This window comes from Poecilia mexicana, unplaced genomic scaffold, assembly GCF_051168715.1.
Source record: "Poecilia mexicana isolate PSO_F unplaced genomic scaffold, ASM5116871v1 scaffold_4, whole genome shotgun sequence".
Lineage (NCBI taxonomy): Eukaryota > Metazoa > Chordata > Actinopteri > Cyprinodontiformes > Poeciliidae > Poecilia > Poecilia mexicana.
In genome coordinates, this window is record NW_028263373.1 from 24,464,279 (window position 1) to 24,482,247 (window position 17,969).

General features: G+C 37.7%; 1 protein-coding gene across 1 annotated transcript in view; it reads left to right on the forward strand.

Annotated features, from left to right (window-relative positions):
* naaladl2 (N-acetylated alpha-linked acidic dipeptidase like 2) overlaps window positions 1-17,969 on the forward strand; it is a 358,608-nt gene that overhangs the window by 161,546 nt on the left and 179,093 nt on the right. The window contains exons 7-8 of the mRNA XM_088005108.1: window positions 7,950-8,069; window positions 13,965-14,097. Coding sequence (XP_087861234.1) covers window positions 7,950-8,069; window positions 13,965-14,097 — 253 coding nt within the window. The remainder of the gene's footprint in view (window positions 1-7,949; window positions 8,070-13,964; window positions 14,098-17,969) is intronic.

A 17,969-nucleotide genomic window follows, 5' to 3' on the forward strand; every position in this document is an offset into this window, starting at 1 on the left:
CTATTAAACACATGTTCACTATCCAGTTATTAATTCAAATAGGTCTGTAGATTTTTTGCAGATGCATCCTTTGCTAGAAATGATCACAATAGGAATCCTATTATTGCATTTTAAGCAATGATTTTTGCTTATTTGCATCTTATTGTGTAAAAAGACTTAGGTGGTTAAATGAATAATTTGCAGATGGTGTCGTTTTTCACACTGTAGGCTCTGTGATGTGGCTAATGCAGAGCTTTTTACCAACGGGTTTCTAGAGGCTGGACTGCTGCATGATGAAGAGAATAGCACAAGCTAAAGAGACAAAAGTGACATTGAGAGTGACAAAGAAAGAAACTGAGAACGTGTGTGCAGGGTATTGTAGAGAATGCGCCAAAACCATAACCGCACCTAACCCACAGGAATACAAGCGTATGGTGCATAAAAACAGCACATCTAATCCGTACAGGACCTGAAACACAGACACATATATGCTAACATGGCCTGATTACTTGAAAACAAAGCCGACCTATTTGAAGTGAACTCTCCTCCTGCCGGTTCCCAGGCTCTGGTTCTCTGTCTGTGACATCCAGAGCAGAGGGAGGTGAAGTGGCATTCGCTTCATTTCTATTCTGTTTGGTAAACATTTTGACCAGATTAAATAGTTTGAAAGTCAGTTAATTCATTTTTACTCAGCTTCACCTCATATTCAGCTCATGGAAAAAAACATCAGATGGGAAATAAACAAAAGTAAGCTAACTAGATAAATTGCAGTTTAGGTGCACACAGATGTACTTACAGGACATTTTCATACAAAAAAAACAAAAAACATTTAACTTTTTTTTTCACAATTTGGTTGATAAAGGGAGAAACAGTCAAATTATACCAAAACCTCTTAATAAAAAAGTTTTCTAAAAGAAGGTATGGATCATGTGGACACCTACAGCTGATACAAGAGTGACCTATATTGTATATGTTCATGTTGCTACATCTTTGTCTTTCCTTCCAACTACTTTGCTTTCTTTCAGTTGAATTGTACAGCGCTGATATCTCATCATCATATGTAGAAAACGTTTCAAAATCAGAATTTTTATGTCCAGGATAATGCAGCAAATTCCAAATTGAAGTAATCTTATGTAGTAACTGGACTCAAATGAGACATAAACTACACCTACAGCGAAGTAAAGTTTAATTTAAAAAAACAAACAAGTAGGTGCATCTGGTCTGAACCACTGAGCAGTTTACACATACTGTACTAACAAAGATAGGAACTGAGCTTACAAGTGCAGTGGCTCCAGATAACTCCAAAATATGGAAACCATTAAAAAAATCTTTTAAAAGATGGCATTTGAGTCATAATAGATGCGTGGTTAATCTTTTCCACCATTCTTCCAGAGTGTGAAGGTTAATGGAAGTCATTATGCATGTAGTCTGCCTGCGTTGGGCGCCAGACACACACATACAAAGAAATGCCGTCACACTATTTTTAGAGGATTTTACTTCTCTGTATCCCGGGAACAGAGAAAGGGGTTGAAGGAGAAGCTTGTTATTCCCTTGAGCCCCCCCGCTCGGCCTGAGGGCAGATGAAAAGTTGGAGCCATTCTCTGAATACCAAGTTTTTCCTCTCACTCTCCACTCCCCCCGCTCTCCGTTCTCCTTTCTCTGCTTTGCTTGATCCATCCAGCTGTCCTCTTGTGGAAGTCGAACCAAAAGGAGGGTCACAGTCATCCATCACCAGATTATTTCCTAGCTTCATTTCATTCCTTTCCTGGCATAAAGTGGCAGCTTGCAGGGTCTATGCATTGCTTTCACAATTAAATATGGCATTGGTGATTGATAGATTGGAGTCCATGTGAAGAATACTAAACTATTGATTCCTGATGTTGGCCATGTTTGGAGGGCTAGTCCTCTGGGGATGAGGCACATTTGCACATATGTATCTGTTCAAATTTGTAATGTTTATGTATATATTTGTTATAATTAAAGGAAGCACTGCAGCAGGTAGATTTTAACCAAGTTTAACATTATATATTTAGATGTGATATGAAAGATTTTCTATAGTCTGTATTCCATAGGGACCAGTGCAGTTCTAAACAAATCTATGTGTATGCAAATAACAGAGTTGAGGATGAGGTAAAGGCAAGGGCTTCATTAAGTGTCTTAACATCAGAGTCAGGGAGTTCAGGGATGCTTTTTAAATGCTCACCTTTAAAGCCTTTCAAGGAAGGCAGTAGGGAAAAGCTTCTAACTAATTCAAAACAGCTTAGAAAATTGTCTCCCTTGTCGTTTGTGTGTTTGCACTCTTCACCCCTTTTTCTTCTCTCCATTATCTGTGTTTTGGCAACATACTTCACAATCAACTGCATATGTAATGATTGTGACCAATTATTTGCCAGCCCGTTTATTGGTGCTCCCCAAGTGGAATGGTTTAAATCAAAGTATATTCATCTGACTGTACGTCGCAGTCAAAGTTGGGTTTTAACCTAAATTCAACTGACAATCTGTGAAAGGACTTGAAAACTGACCTACTTTGCAAAGAATTGGTGAACCTGTCACTCTTGGTAGAAAGGGTGTTTCTACAAAATAGACTCATCCTGCACTTTGAAAATGTTTGAAAATCGTGTGTCCTTTTCCCTCCATAGGCAATTTTTGAATGTGTTGTAAAATGCCCATATGTATGTATCTCCTGTTAAAAAGGGTCATTATCAAAATTTTGCTCAGTCTAACATGTAGTTTGCATTTTATCTCCAGTTTAAATAACAATCATGTTACTGGTTACATTTAATTGAATAAAACAGTTGTTTGTCTGTGTTGCCCTGTGATGGACTGCAGGTGTGCACCTGCCTCTCGCCCCCTGGAGTTCATCACCAGCCTCTCTTTAGCCAATACGTATCCATGACCAATAGACGGATCCAGTTGCTTGAAGGAGTTAATTTTTAAAAATAGCGTCATACATACTGTAATTTATAATTACACCCCTATGTTGTTTTTAATCCTGTAATGTTTGGTTTATAAAATGATACAGGATGTTTTGTAACAACAAAACACATGTGTCCCCATGTGTCATGGGGGACTGTGTAATTTTATAGATTCTACGATATTTATCAATATTTTTTATCCACGGGTATCAATACATTAAATCCTACTTTGAATTTTTTGTCAAATTCACATGAAATAAATTACAGCTATCACACATGGCATATTTTTTTTACCAACTTGCACATCTACAAATGTAAAAATGACATGTAATGAAACAACCAGTTACTATTAATTAAATAATGAAGTAGATAAATTACATAATATAAGTGAATAAGACAAAAAAGGTTCCTTTTCTGCATAACCAAATACACAAAGCCACACAATTAACATTCAAACAAAGCGAATGTATAACACATGCATAACAAAAACATTTATTACACCAATATTACACCATCAGTTAAATTAATTCAATCTAAGTCAAAAAAATGCCACCAAAATCACTCTGTACCTATACAATCTTTCAGAAAATCTTAATTATGTATCAAATCGTATAAATTTGTATAGTTTGTGGGTTAATGTGATATACATCTTATTGTGAGCAGAATATCGTATCGTGAGATTGGTGTATTGCTACAGCCTTTGTCATGGGTACACATGTATGAATGTTAGAAAGGAAAATAAGCATGTCTGCATTTAGGAATGTTTAAAGGTGTGTTGAGAAACCATGTCATCAATCATTGTAGAAAGAGAAGGTAAGGAAACATATTTTACTGGGTAAAATAATGCACAGATTGAGAAGCCACCACAAAAACAGGCTTGGAAGGCAGGACGTGTCCAATCACAAAGGCAGTAGTCCTGCCAGGTTAAGTGAGTCAGTTAAACAGGTGAGGACAGGCAGACGTCAGACTGTTTTACTCCTCATTGACCTTAGCAGAGGTAAAAAACAGAACTGCACCCCAAACTCTGGGTGAGATACCCTGGGGCAGTTGCTGACATCTTCAGTGGAACAGCCTGAAAATTAGATGTATTTGGGAGTTTGAGAACTCTATTAACTGTCGAGATATAATGTATGAAGTGCTGCCCTTTACGAGAAGCTCTACTTGGCCTCCTGCCGCCTGGATCAGAGGAAGAAAATGGGATAGCCCTTTCAGCCACCACCTGATTCACTGTGGAGACAGAAAACCTGTTTTCTCTATGTGATCCTCCTGATGCTGTTGGTGCTGTTGAAATATGGATCACTGCTAGACATAGTTTGAAGATCTTCTTCTCCACAACAATAACTAGTTTTTGTGGAGACGAGTCTAGTAACAGACATGTTACTAGTTACAAGTCTGTCAACAGGGTTGCATTGGGACACAAGAGATCTGTTCCTTCTCACCTTTTACTAATCACTCCTACTGTCTGATGTCAGCATGTCTGTTAAAGGCAAACCTTCAAAAGGATGCTCTCATTCATATGCATGTCTCTTATTCTCACAATAAGAGACATGCAGGTGTACCACGGCACATTTATGTTACTTACTTCTTTCTGTCTTTGTCTTTAAATCGAATTCCTAGTGATGCATATGCTTTTACACAGCTTTCCAAACTTTTCACCAATGGGCTTTTTTCTTTGCTTGAAATGGTAAGAAATGTTTGTACAAAGAATTAAGTCCAACTACGTTTTGAAGAGCTGGCAATAACCTTTCTATGCAATTGTAAATTGTAAATGAGTAATTTTTATCTCATCAGCAAAGACAAAAGGCAAGAAAATTCTCTGAGTCGTCCATCAGGTCTGTAAGGTTGTCCCAGCTAGAGGAAGAATGATGAGGGGCACAAAGTCTCATTGGATGTGAATGAAAAATGTCTTCAACACATTTTGTACTCACTTGGTCAGTAATGACTCAAATGATGTGAGCTTATGAAAATTTTGTCTTCAGGAAATTGCTTAGAAAAAAACAGCAGCATAAAAAGGTGCTTATATGTTAATACAGCAGTTAGTACAGTATATGTTTTCATGCTGACATAGAGCTACCCATGGAATTTACTCATAAAATCAAGCATAACTACCTTTGATTTGACTTTCAGTCATACAGTGTCTAATATGACACAAAATGGGATGTTAGCTACCAGTCACCTTTATACAGACCAACATGTTGCCGTCAATCACATTTTGATTCAACTGGACATGAAGTCAGCTGCAGGCTTTGATCCATTTTTCCAGACTTCATTTAGGTTTTGGAATTTGAATAAATTGTTTCCACCCTCTAAACACTCTGGGTAACAGCTGTCGGAATTGCATGTTCCCTGTTGACAACGTTTGATTTTTTAAGGTCTTATCGGCTCTAGTGGCCTTTATTTGATAGTTAGTTGACAGGAAAGTGGGTAATGAGAGAAGTGGAAGACATGCGGCAAAGGTCGCCAGGCCGGGAATCGAACCTGTGAAAGCCACGTCGAGGACTGAGGCCTCCATATGTGGACTTTGCTTAACCCCTGCGCCACCACAGCACACCCACATTTGATTTCCTTTTATTTTCCTCATTCTTTATGACCGCAGTGTGTTTGCAATGAACTCAGCAATGCTGACAGAGGCTCAGTTCCTCCACATAAGGGGCGTGTACTTCAGGGAAAATTGCAACCGCCGGTTGGTCATTTGATGACATTCCCCCTGGAATTATTGACAAATGGCATCATGTCAATTATAAAGTGATTTTTTTTTTCTGATACAAAAAAAGTCTCTCCTCTGTCAGACTGCCCTATGGCAGCTGTGGCTACTATCCAGTAGCTTGGTACCAGCAGTGTGTCAATAAGTGTGTAGGTGTGTGAATAGAGTGTGAAGTGCTTTGGGGTCCTCTGGACTTGACAAAGAGCTACTCAACTACAGGTGAAATATCGTGGTGGAGGTTCAACTTGGGTACCAAGATGTTGCATTTCAAAATCAGGTTTCCCTGTTATTTTATTCATATCTGTTGGATAATATATGAGATGAAGGTCAAAAAGGTCAGAGTAGACACCTTTTGGTGTAGTTTCTCTACATTCGATGGAGTTTCCCCATAAGGGACAGTCAAGGTAATTTCTATCCTATTTTAAATTGGGAAATATGGACAAGATCACAAAGCACATGACTTTGTCGCATCATCATCTCTGTGTTTATAATTGGTTAAAATATCTTACTTTTCTCTATCCAAAAGGTCACAAGGGAGAAACCAGTGCTTTGGCATGACAGAAAAAAGGGAAAGAAATGAACTGATGCTTTACGTTAGAAATGAACTGATGCTTTACGTTAGGCTGATCTGTCTCACATAATTCAACTAAATACATTGACGTGAATTTTGATGTGAGTTGCAGTTTTTCCCTGTGATTTTTATTTTTTTAATTTTTTTATACTTGAATGTGACCATAACTTAGAAATGAAGTAGTAATAAATTATGGGATGAGACCAGTTTAAATAATTGGGCACCATTCATCAACATATTATTTTGTTTGCCCCCATTTCTAAATCTAGTTCGAAGGACACGCATAGTGGGAAAATGAAATATTTGTGTATAATGATGCTAACTCCTTTAGCCAGAGCTGTCACCTCCATCGTTAATTTAACTACCTTGCTAAGATGAAACGGAAGAATGCAAGCCAGGAGGAGGGAGACAGGGATTCAGTTCAAGCAGAACCATCTCAGTGAGCAGGGAGATTATTCAGTATTACATTTCACTGTGCCTTGTACTGTTTCCCAGCCTGCAAGTTAAATGGAAAGACTTTTATGATGCAAATGCAGGCAGCAATGATAAATCTCTCCTGCTCTCTTCTCCTGAACTCCCCTGATTCAAAGCGATGTGCTCTCTCTCACTTTCTCTCTCTTCCTCGCTCCCTCTTTCTCTTTGACTCATTGGCACAGTCCCTCTTTACCACTTGCACGCTTTCTTCCCGCTGCAGCGTTGTGTTACACTCGCCCCCAGGCCACATGAAAAATGAATCAGAGCCAGGTGATGCGGTGAGGGAGTGTTAAAGTGAGGGTGCGGCAAGTAGGAGAGGGATGAATGAGAGCGAGAGACCCCAAAAAGTAACGCTTTGACTTTCCCCAACAACTTCTAGGTCACCGGGATGAGGAGGATGAAAACACTCTCAACGATTCACACAAACAGATGCACTCATGCCAGCAGACAACACTGGCTCGCTTTCAACACCTTTTTAGAATAAAGACTGTATGAATACAAACAAAATAATTTCACAAAATAATTTGTCCAATAATTTAAGCAAGTTTAGCAAAGTTCCCATTTTGATGTTTAATGTTGTAGTTTTAGCATTTTGTTGACTCTTGTGGCCTACCGTAGTTCCCCATCAGGACCAGAAAACTCATCAGTACATAAGATGATCTGCAGCACACAGACAGGCCACATTAAGCTTTGTTTTATATTTAAAAAACCTCTTTCTTACCAAATTATTGACTTTTTATTTTTATTTTTGTTCATTCTTAGAATTTCATTCTTGTGGGCAGGTCTACCAACAAGAATGAAATTCTTTTTTCTTTCTGAACACCGGCAGAAAGATAAGGAATAAGGTCTTCCTTTCTGAAGACCTTATTGTAAATTGCTAGTCAAAGAACGGTACGTCCTTATTTTGATGTGAGCCATATTATGACATTTGATAGCAAATGGTACAGTGACACATTGTGGAGCATCTTTGTGTTTTTGGTTTTTCATTTTATCATAGAGATTCTTGATAAAACCTAAACATCTAGACAGACAGATATATTTATTTGTCCTCATAGGTAAATTAGTTTGCAGCATTGTCAGCTGGCATTTACATAAAATATATCCATACACAAACATGTAATTAACAATGAGTTAATAAACATACATGAGTAAAAATGTTGTCATTTTAGCTGAAGGAAACAGCTTTCAGTGGATGTGTATTGTCTGCTAACGTCTAGTATCATCTCTGTATCATATTGACCACAAATATTGTTAGATTCCTTTTGAAAATGTATTTTCTGTAAGAAGCTGCTCTGTTTCTCTCCAGGGAGAGGTGGTGGATGTCCAGTATGCCAGTGTGGAAGACTTGAGAAGAGCCAAAGACTCCCTGAACCTCACTAACCAGATTGCTGTGGTCAAGCTTGGTCAAGCACCCTTATTATATAAGGTAAGAACAAATCAAAGTACAGTAGTTTTTCTGCTGATAAACGCCTCTCATTAATCACTTAAGGTAGACTATTCAGATACTTGACACCAAAACGCAGGGAATCCAGCAACAAAAAGGACCAGATTTGCACACACTGAGGAGAAACATCTTTTGACCTTCAGAAATAACTTGGTTATAACTCAGGCATGTTTCCCGTCTAATAAAAAGATTGATGATTTATCTTATGGCTCTAACTGTAGCATACTAATTGCAGCCTGTTACAAAAGGAATCTTCAACTCAACATGAGCTAATTTGTCATGCACCTCATTTTTTATACAGTATTTTCTATAAAAATCCTCAACCTGCTCCTTTGCTGGATTCCGTTAGCGTACTAACATTAGCAGTGCTTTGATTGATTAGACCTATTTCTGCTTGGATTTGTTCCAAACTCTGCTTAAAGCAGTTTTGCCATCAATTAGAATATGGCAGGGAAAATACAAATTCCTACCCAGTTAATTAAAACATAAACGTTTACTTGCATGTTAATTGCTCATAAATTTAGCTGCACGTTCCGTTCAGTCAAAAGATAATTTGATTATACAAACCTGCATGCAAACTCTAAGAGAATATTTGGTGACAGAAATTTCCTAGTGAATAATTTAAATGTTTACCACAGAAATAAGAATTGGTTGCAGTCAACTGGATTATCGTAATCCTTTCATATAGCTTTTTAAAACACTGGGACTCATCAATAAAATCTAAAATAAAAATAAATAAAAAAACAAGCGGATGTGGGACAGTGGAGGTGACTGCACATTATCTGAATGTACACAGTTGAACACATCACACCATACCGGAACCTGTGGAACCTGTAATGATCCAGTAAGAAGCTGTTGACCCATTTGCTCATCTCCACCTAGTTTGTGACAGAGTTGATCATGTGTTCCTTCTAATGGTGCTGCGAGCCAGCAGCTGAGAGAAATGATTGCCCTTTACATACAAGTGGGGAAAAAAGTGATTGATGAGCCTTGAACTCTCACTAATGAGTGTGTGACGGTGACTGCAGGCCCAATGTTACACAGCCAGCAAGAGTCACACTTGACAAAAGCAAGATGCTTCTGTTTATCTTCATGGTTAAACCCTGTTTGGTTCTATTACACTCAGAGTTAATGTATATCCACTCAGTCCTAAATCAGCATATTTTGTTCTGTGAATCGAATGTTTTCAGCCCATTAAGTGGCTTTTAGCTCTGAACATTTTTTTTATTGTTTCTGTCTTTTGGAATGAAATTAAGTTTGCCGATGCGAGACTGGTCAACAGCATGCCAGCTTTTTAGTCCAAATCAAGAGTCACTAAAAGACAGTAAGTGCTCTAACATGTTCTCCTTGTCATCCTTTAAACTCTATATATTTTAGAAGTAGCTGCCTGTGATCCACACACTCTTTATCCCTGGGAATACTATTTGTGTAATTCAAATATAATATACAGCTCTGGAAAAAATAAGAAACCACTGCACACAACCCCATTGAAAACCTCATGGTTGTTCCATCAAATATTGATTAATGAACTCCTCCTGAGCTAAAACGTTAGTATTGTTGTGTCTAAATTAATATTATTGTTTTCTTTGAGGTCTGAAAGAAATGCATCTTTTTTGTTAATTTGACCATTTTTCATTTTCTGCAAATAAATACCACATTTTTGCTTGGAATTTCAGAGACATGTTGTCAGTAGTTCATAGAACAAAATAATAATAATGTTCATTTCACTCAAACATACCTATAAAAAGTAAAACCAGAGAAAATGATCATTTTAAATGGTCTCTTAAATTTTTCCACAGCTGTATGTGATGAATCTTAAAATTTTGCACATCCTTGTTAAAAGGACACAGTATACATTAAAAAGGCCCAATAATCGTGTTGTATAAATGTCCACTCACTTTCCCCTGTATGATATGTGGCGATGAACCTGAAGTAAAGCTCAGCTGGATTAATCAGGCACATATGTCATTTAGCTAAAGCCACAGGATCAGAAGAATCTCATTATTCAAAGATATCAGAATAAAATAAAATAAAAAATCGATTATCGTCTCATGTGTTTTTAAGGATGTTTTCCCAGCTGGTAGTTGAGCAGACTAGGTTACATAGGGGACAAAAACTGCAAAATTTGTTTCATTTCCAGCTGCTGTGTTTTTTTTTCACATTGCAGTGATTCAAATCTGGCTCTAATGTAAAGTATTATTTTTTTATATGAGTACAATTGTGTCTAATATGATTATGAGGTTGTTTTAATTATGTTTTCTGTGATGTCAATTTGTCGCCATTGAGTTCCTTTTGTTATGTGTTTTGTTGGTGTAGGCAGATTGTCAGACTGAGATCAGGTGAGACGAACCCTGGTCAGCGTCCACTTAGGTTCTGAGATTCTCCCAAAGCACATCTCAAACAAAATGTCTGACGCTTGTGCACTATGACGTCATAGCGCACAAGCGTCCAGCTTGAGGCATTGGATGCGTTTTTGAAGTGCAAAACATGTTTGGCCTGAATGGAGCATAATTAAAATTGAAGCAAGAGGAAGACATTTTACTGCTGACAGAGATGATGCCGTTCATCTAGACACTTCGCTCTTTTGAGTGGGGGATGCTTGTCTACAGACACACAATTTCCGGTACAGTTTCATAGTGTAGCTTCATTCATGGTTGAGGTGGCACATTTATACATCACAGCCAAATATTAGAGTCATAGTCATACTAGAAAACAGTTTATATTTATGCTTTCATGAAACTGACATTCATGGTTTGTCGCTTGTCCTTGCTGGGTTGTGGTAGTGTTTGTTTGTAGTATTCATTGGGCAGAAGGTGAGGTACACTCTGGACAGTCTGCCAGTCCATCACAGGGAAACACAATATTAATCTTGCATACACTCACCAGGCACCTTTTAATTTTTTATGCTCTGTTCTAGTATTGATTTTGCATCTATTTTTACCTCAGAACTGCCTTAGTCATGGCATAGATTCAAAAAATATATCAGTTATATCCCTCAGAGATTTCCATCTACTTTAAAATGAAATGATGTCAGATTTATATAGCGCTTTTCAGGACCCTCAAAGACGCTTTACAAGGATTCAAACACACATTTATACACTGATGGTGGCAAGCTACTGGATTGTAGCCACAGCTGCCCTCTGTCCCCATATTAATGTAACTGATGGCATCGCATAGCTGCAGCAGATTTGCTAAACACACATCCATGATGAGAATGTCCTGTTCCACAACATCCAAAGATGCTCCATTGATGGAGGTCATGGAGCTACAGTGAATTTGTTGACAAAGCAGTTTGAGATGATTTAAGCTTTGTGACACAGTGCATTATCCTGGGTACACTGCGGTCACAACAGGATGGACACAGACACCAACAACGCTCTGCTTGGTTGATGTGTTCAAATGATTGTCAGGGTGGCCTAATGTGTGCAAAAAATAAAAAATAAAAAATAATAATAATAATAATCTGATACATGCTTTCACTGTATTTATAAAGAACATATTCTTTTTAAGAAGATTTGCAGAGAGAGTTGCAGATGTAAATAAGTTTACATTCTTTTACATTTTGTAAAATGTAAATTTACATGTTACATTTTTTACATTATTTACATTATTTGCATGATAAGACTGATTAGCAGTCTTAGCAGCTGCTAAAACTGTCTTACCAACTGATTTTGTTGCTGTTCTCTCTGTTCGGTGTTATTGCAGAGCAGGACAGAGTTGTGTAGAGTGTGGAATGTCTGTGGCTGGTGTCACATATTCAATAAAACTGTTATTTACACTCGTAAAACAATAAAAAACAGAAACAAGGACGCCTCCCACTGACAGCTGTGAAATACAGCTCTGTTCTGTGACAACTGCAACATCTTTCTGTCTTTCCCATCACTGCTGTTGAATAAATGAATGCCGTCATAATCAAACATCTGAAATCACTCAATCAGAAAATGCATTCAATAAGAATGTAAGACGCTAATTTAGTGATAACTGTTCTTTTTGTGGTAATGTGACAATTTATTGCTGTGCTGTTTTACTTGCTTTTAAAGCCTGATATTAAATAGATAAACACCTCTAAACTGTTTACGTGACGTCTGTTGCTTGCTGGAGATTTCCACAAGGTGGCACATCAACAAACTGTAACCGGGTTCGTTTCTCGATTGATTTTTTACCCAGAAAGCACATGGGCAAAAACCATAACCATGAGTGAAACGGTTGGTACTGACTAGTATATGTTCCATTGAGAAGGGAAAGTAACTATAATATATTAATTTCTCATATGTTAACATAAAGGCTCGTTTTGAAGTATAAATTGCTACTTACAGGCATCGCTTCCTGGAATGCGGCGTTCATAACGACGCGTGTTCATCTGCTCTACCGCTAGCAACCGTACTGATTAAATAACATAAAAGTCAACCAGTTCCCAACAGATGGCAGCAATGCGCCATGCAAAACAAAACACCCACAGTTTACAGAACACACTTCCTGCTAAAGCGCCCCCTGGTGGTTGAAGAAAAATCCGCATATAAACCGGAAAATACAATAAATGAAAAAAAAATCTGAATGCTCTCTGGTATTGTTCAGGGGGCCGGACCAAATGTGGAGGCGGTCCGGCCCACGGGCCGTAGTTTGGGGACCCCTGTTGTAAAGCATGAAAAAGCTGAAATAACCAGATTGCATAAGTTTGCCCACACTCGTGCTGATATTTTATTGAAACATATTATGATCTAATTTTAGAATTTAGTTTTCTTTGGTTGGTGTCGAGCAACATCCCACATTTTGACTGGATAATAGCATTATACTAATAACACATTTCACTAACAGTTCAGTGTTTTCAGGACGTCTCTTGTTCAGATTGGCTGAGCATCGTCTCTACCGTTCCAAAGCTTTAATTTTCTCACACCGAAGCTGTTCATTTCCTGGTTTTGGCTCACTGTGAAGTTTTAGGCCAAAAATGATCTAGAGCTGTTCATAATGTAATCTACCTTGACAAAAATTCTAGTTTTCTAAATCTAAAGATACCCCACAGTATAATGCTGCCACCACCATGTTTCACTGGTGGTATGCTGCACCTTTGGAGATGTATAGTGTTGTTCTTCTGCCAACATTTTCTAACCTTTTCTGCAAACTATGTACTTTGCTAAATAATGCAGGTGAGCATATTTCACAAAAAAGCTAAAACTAGAGAAGCAAACAGTTTTTTGAATCTAATTTACTTTTTACATTTCCCCTTAAACCAGTAGTTTTGTTGTGGTTTAATTGTATGACATTAATTTTTATAGTTAAGTCTGGTATTTTAACAGGGGCATGTAGACTGTTTTATATCCACTCTCCACTTATGAAATAAGAAAAAAACTATTTTTCAGGAGTACAACACGAAAAAGCACTGTATAATGAATATTTCTATAACTGTTGCTATGATGAAATTCTTTGTCATTGTCTATGGCCATTGTGTCCACTTCAGGTTATTAGTAGGTTTATAGCTTATTAGATGAGTCCTGGTTTTCTTTGTTTTGGGAAGACTTCTTGTTTGCTTGTTTGTGTCTCAGTCGTCTTGCTTCAGACTCTCATTACAACCTGTTCTCAGCATTAATCAATATGTTCCTCAGTTTGTTTTTCTAAAGATGCAAAATCTATATTTTACATGATTTGTTTGTCCTGTTCAGTTACATTTCAGTTTTTGTGCATAGTTTTCCTTAATGTTAATTTCCTTCTTTCACTGTTTGCAGTAGGTGTTTGGACCTTAGTTTTATTTACAATACCTGTCCTGCCATAAGAAATGTAACTTACAATATGTTTATGAATAAGAAGTAAAAATGTTTTTAATTATACCTTGGGAGAATTAGTGATCTCTTTAATTATACTTCTGTGTGTTTTTGTACCCAGCTGTCTCTGTTATCTGACTTCGGTTTTCGAGGCGTTCTTCTCTACATCGATCCCTGTGACGCGCCGCCTGGCCGAAACATCTGGCACGAAGCTTTCAGAGTCACTTTAAATCCTGGAGGAAACCCTTCCTTTGGTAAGTGACCAAGATGTTTGTCTTTTTTAATGCTATTAGAATAGATTTCAGCTGATATGATTCTTTAATTCAATTCTGTTGATGGCCTATTATTGTAATTCTCAAATCATAGCACATTTGCTTGTCCAGTGTATTGACCTACTGCTGCACAATAATAGTACCCACAAACAATATGGAAAGTAAATGTACTTAATTCTTGATATAATCTGATATTTTAAAAGTAAATGTAGCAAATAAATATCTTATATTTTGGTAATTCTAACTGGGCTAGAACAAGAGAGGTTCACTGTCATTTAACTTCAGACAGAGTGCACAGCTTTTTTTTCAGCATATGTAAACTTCTGGCTCAAACTCAGTAAAGTTATGTAGCATCCAGCATCTTCCCAGTCATAATATTCCAAAGTGTTAAATTGTTTCTGAAGAGGAGATCATTAATTTTTCTAGGGGTGCACCTATGTGAAAATTCTGGCCACTATCGATATCCAATATTAATATTGCAGTTATGTTTATGGATGTTATATGTATCTCCTGATCATTCTGACATGGTGAAAAAACATCCACATAACCCTGGCATTGCTTCTCTGCTCAGATTAAACTCCTCCTACTCTGTGCTGCACCACTAACCAAATACCACATGACCAACCCTCCTCTTCCTCCTGAAACACAAACAGCTGAAGGATGGAAATATATATTGGTTATTAATATCAGCACACTTTACTTATTTTTAAGAAATGACTAATGTTGGCTGATACCGATGTTAATGTTAAATCCGTAATATTTTTATGTTTTGACTGTACTTTGTAACAAACCTTACTCACATTTCTATTCAGTGGCGTTTTTAAAGGCTGACTTAGTTATTTTAGTGGAAACTCATATAAAGTGTTAAGAATGATGAGGCCACTTTGTTAGGCACACCTTGATAGAACCAGGTTAAACTTCCTTTGAATGACCCGATTGAGTGAAACTCACATCTTTATGACGATGACCTCTCTGACTTATGGTTACTCTGCTGGGTGGTTTAACACACACCAACATATAATCTACAACAGGAACAGACTAATCACTAAAAGAACAATGCTAAACAATTTACAGAAATGACTAAAATAAACATAAATCCTACCCACTATGCCTTATTGAAGGCATAGTGGGTGACACCAGAATAATGCAATCAATATTTTCCATCTTCTTCATTGGTCTTTATAATATTAAAATATGTTCACTAAAGAGCAAATCGGCAGGAAAAGTGGGTCTATTATTCACTCACATTAATACTGCTTTACCTCCTTATAACAGGGACATGGCAAGTGACAAAATAGAAGGAATAAACCATCTAATATTCACAAGTTATTTTTTTCTGACATGGCTATGCGAATTTGTTTTGCACCATTTGTTTGGGTTTATTTGGTGCAAAATTGTAAGTGTAAGATTTTTTTAAAGTGTGACTGAAGGAATACAATTTATGTCTTGTACTTTAAGAATCTGAAGAGGTGTAGCTGTTATTTTGTATTTATGATAGACTGAAAAAAAAAACTTTTGCTCTAAAAATACCTTCATAAAAACAGTCATATTACTTAAGTTACTTCAGAGTGAGCTTCTCAACATGTGCAGTGTCTTAACACAATACAATGGGGGACTTTGCAAAGGAACACACTGGATTGTTGAATTCACTCAGCCCTGTTACTGATGCACCAAGAAGGATTTTATGTGATTTTAACAAGTTAAAAAATTATGTTAAACTTAATAAAGTGTGTTATGTTTGAAATTCCAACTCGTAATAAAATTACTAAAAATAAAAAAATACAAGTAAATATTAGTTTGGGCAGAGCTCCATCTACTTAATTCAACACTAAACTGAGTTCATTTTTTGAGTGTACCTTGCGATGACAGCATTCCTCTGTTGCTGCAGACTTTTCTACAGCTCATATGTGAAGTAAATCTCTCTTTCCACCTCATCCCAGAGGTGATCTACTGGATTAAAATCTGGGGTCTGCGGAGACCATTGGAGACCAATGAAATCCTTTTCATGTCCAGTAAACCAGCTGGAGATAACTGGAGCTTTGTGACATGCTGCGTTATCTGCTGGACGTAGCTATCAGAATACGAGTGGTCATTAAGGAACTGACATGGTCAGCAACAGTACTCAGGCAGGGTTATGATGGTTAATTGATGCCCAGTTAATACCAAGGGCCCAAAGGATTCCAAGAATCACCACATAATCTCAGGTAGAGATGCAGCTCAATAAAACCACATCTCTACCTCATGTTAGTTAAATAACACCAAAACCCGCCTCCATCCTCTACAACCAGGTCATACACCAGTATTTTAAAACTACGATCTAATGAGGCTAACGTATCATAATATGTGTTGCTGGTTACCTCCACAGAAAATAGATACAGGAACCAATCACAAGTACAAACCATTGAATTATTAGGTTGATTTAAATAAGTTTCTCTAATTTTGTTGAAGTGTTCTCTCTTGAACATGCTCTCATATCTTACCCTGGCCTCAGGCGGAGGACGCAGTTCTGCTGTATTTAAATCAGCCTCCCAGGGCTCATGTCCTCTTTGACCCCAGTCCTGTCCCCACTTCCTGGTTTTATGCTGGGTCTGCTCAACAGGGATGTGTCATTACCACTCAAGTATCCTTAGTCCTTGTAATAGCCTGAGTGCCATGGTGCAAAGACCTGTTGGAACCCCAGCAGATGTCTGGAGCTGCTGTGTGAGTGTGTGAAGGAGTGTGTATGGTGTGTATTTCACTAGAAGAGAGACAGATGCTGGCCATCCTATCAGATGGCCGGTTCCCCATCAAGGTTCTCAGCGCTAACTGAGCTCAGGAGACCAGAGGATGATAAACGACGCCTAATTGCACATATGTGCCAAAGGTAGTTTGGATATGAAGGTTATTTTTAATCTTCTAAAACATGTCATACAGTAAATGAGAAGAGGGAAGTATTTAGTTTAACAAGGATTTTATCTGTGCATACAGACAACATTCTAGCCGTTTTCGCACTGCAAGGAACGGAACGGCACGGCACGCTACGGTCCGGTTCCACCCGAACTGCAGCCCTGTTGTGTTTGCATATAACTGAGGACGCCATCGAAGCTGTACCGGACGTCATTATTTTGAAACTAAACAATAGTTTCGATGTAGCAGCTGAAGCCTTTTCCTCAGAGATGCGGCGGAAAACTTTCTCTTTCCTCGTTGACCGATCTAGTTCATTCTGTACTCGTTCAATCAGGAAGTAAACGGAGGGAAATAAATGACCTCATCATGGGACCAGGTAACAGCAGAATATTGAGAGAAATTAATCGCAAATTAAAAATAGTAATAATAATAAAAATATTAAAAAGAGCACTCTTTACAAAATACAGTAAGAACAGTTTAGTGAGAGATCAACGGCTGACTCTAAACAAATCAGCTGATGAATTCTAAGCAGCCCCGCCTGGCCGGCCCGATTGGAACCACAGCTATTGTGGTTCCAAGGAGCCGGATGGAACCGGGTTGGAAGTTCTAATGCAAACACGGTCGGCGCTACTTTGAACCCGTTCCATGCCGTTCCTTGCAGTGCAAAAACGGCTTCTTTATTTGTCAATGGTCAGATCTGCAGAAACTTGAGAATTCACTGAAAAGATGAGCAGTAGCTATAGTGATAGATAACCTGTCACAGTCTATGATATTGGCTTCACAAGAACAAGATGAGATTTCACGATGTTTGTTTTAAAAATGATAGTATTTTGTATTTCCCAGGAATATTGTGGCATTTTATAGTGGAATAAAGTAACTAAAGTAAAAATGCAGTCTCTATCAAATAGGACTTAAAAAAATTGATGTCATAAGTTAAGGCCTTGAAATTAGGCCTCTGTCTCTTTAAA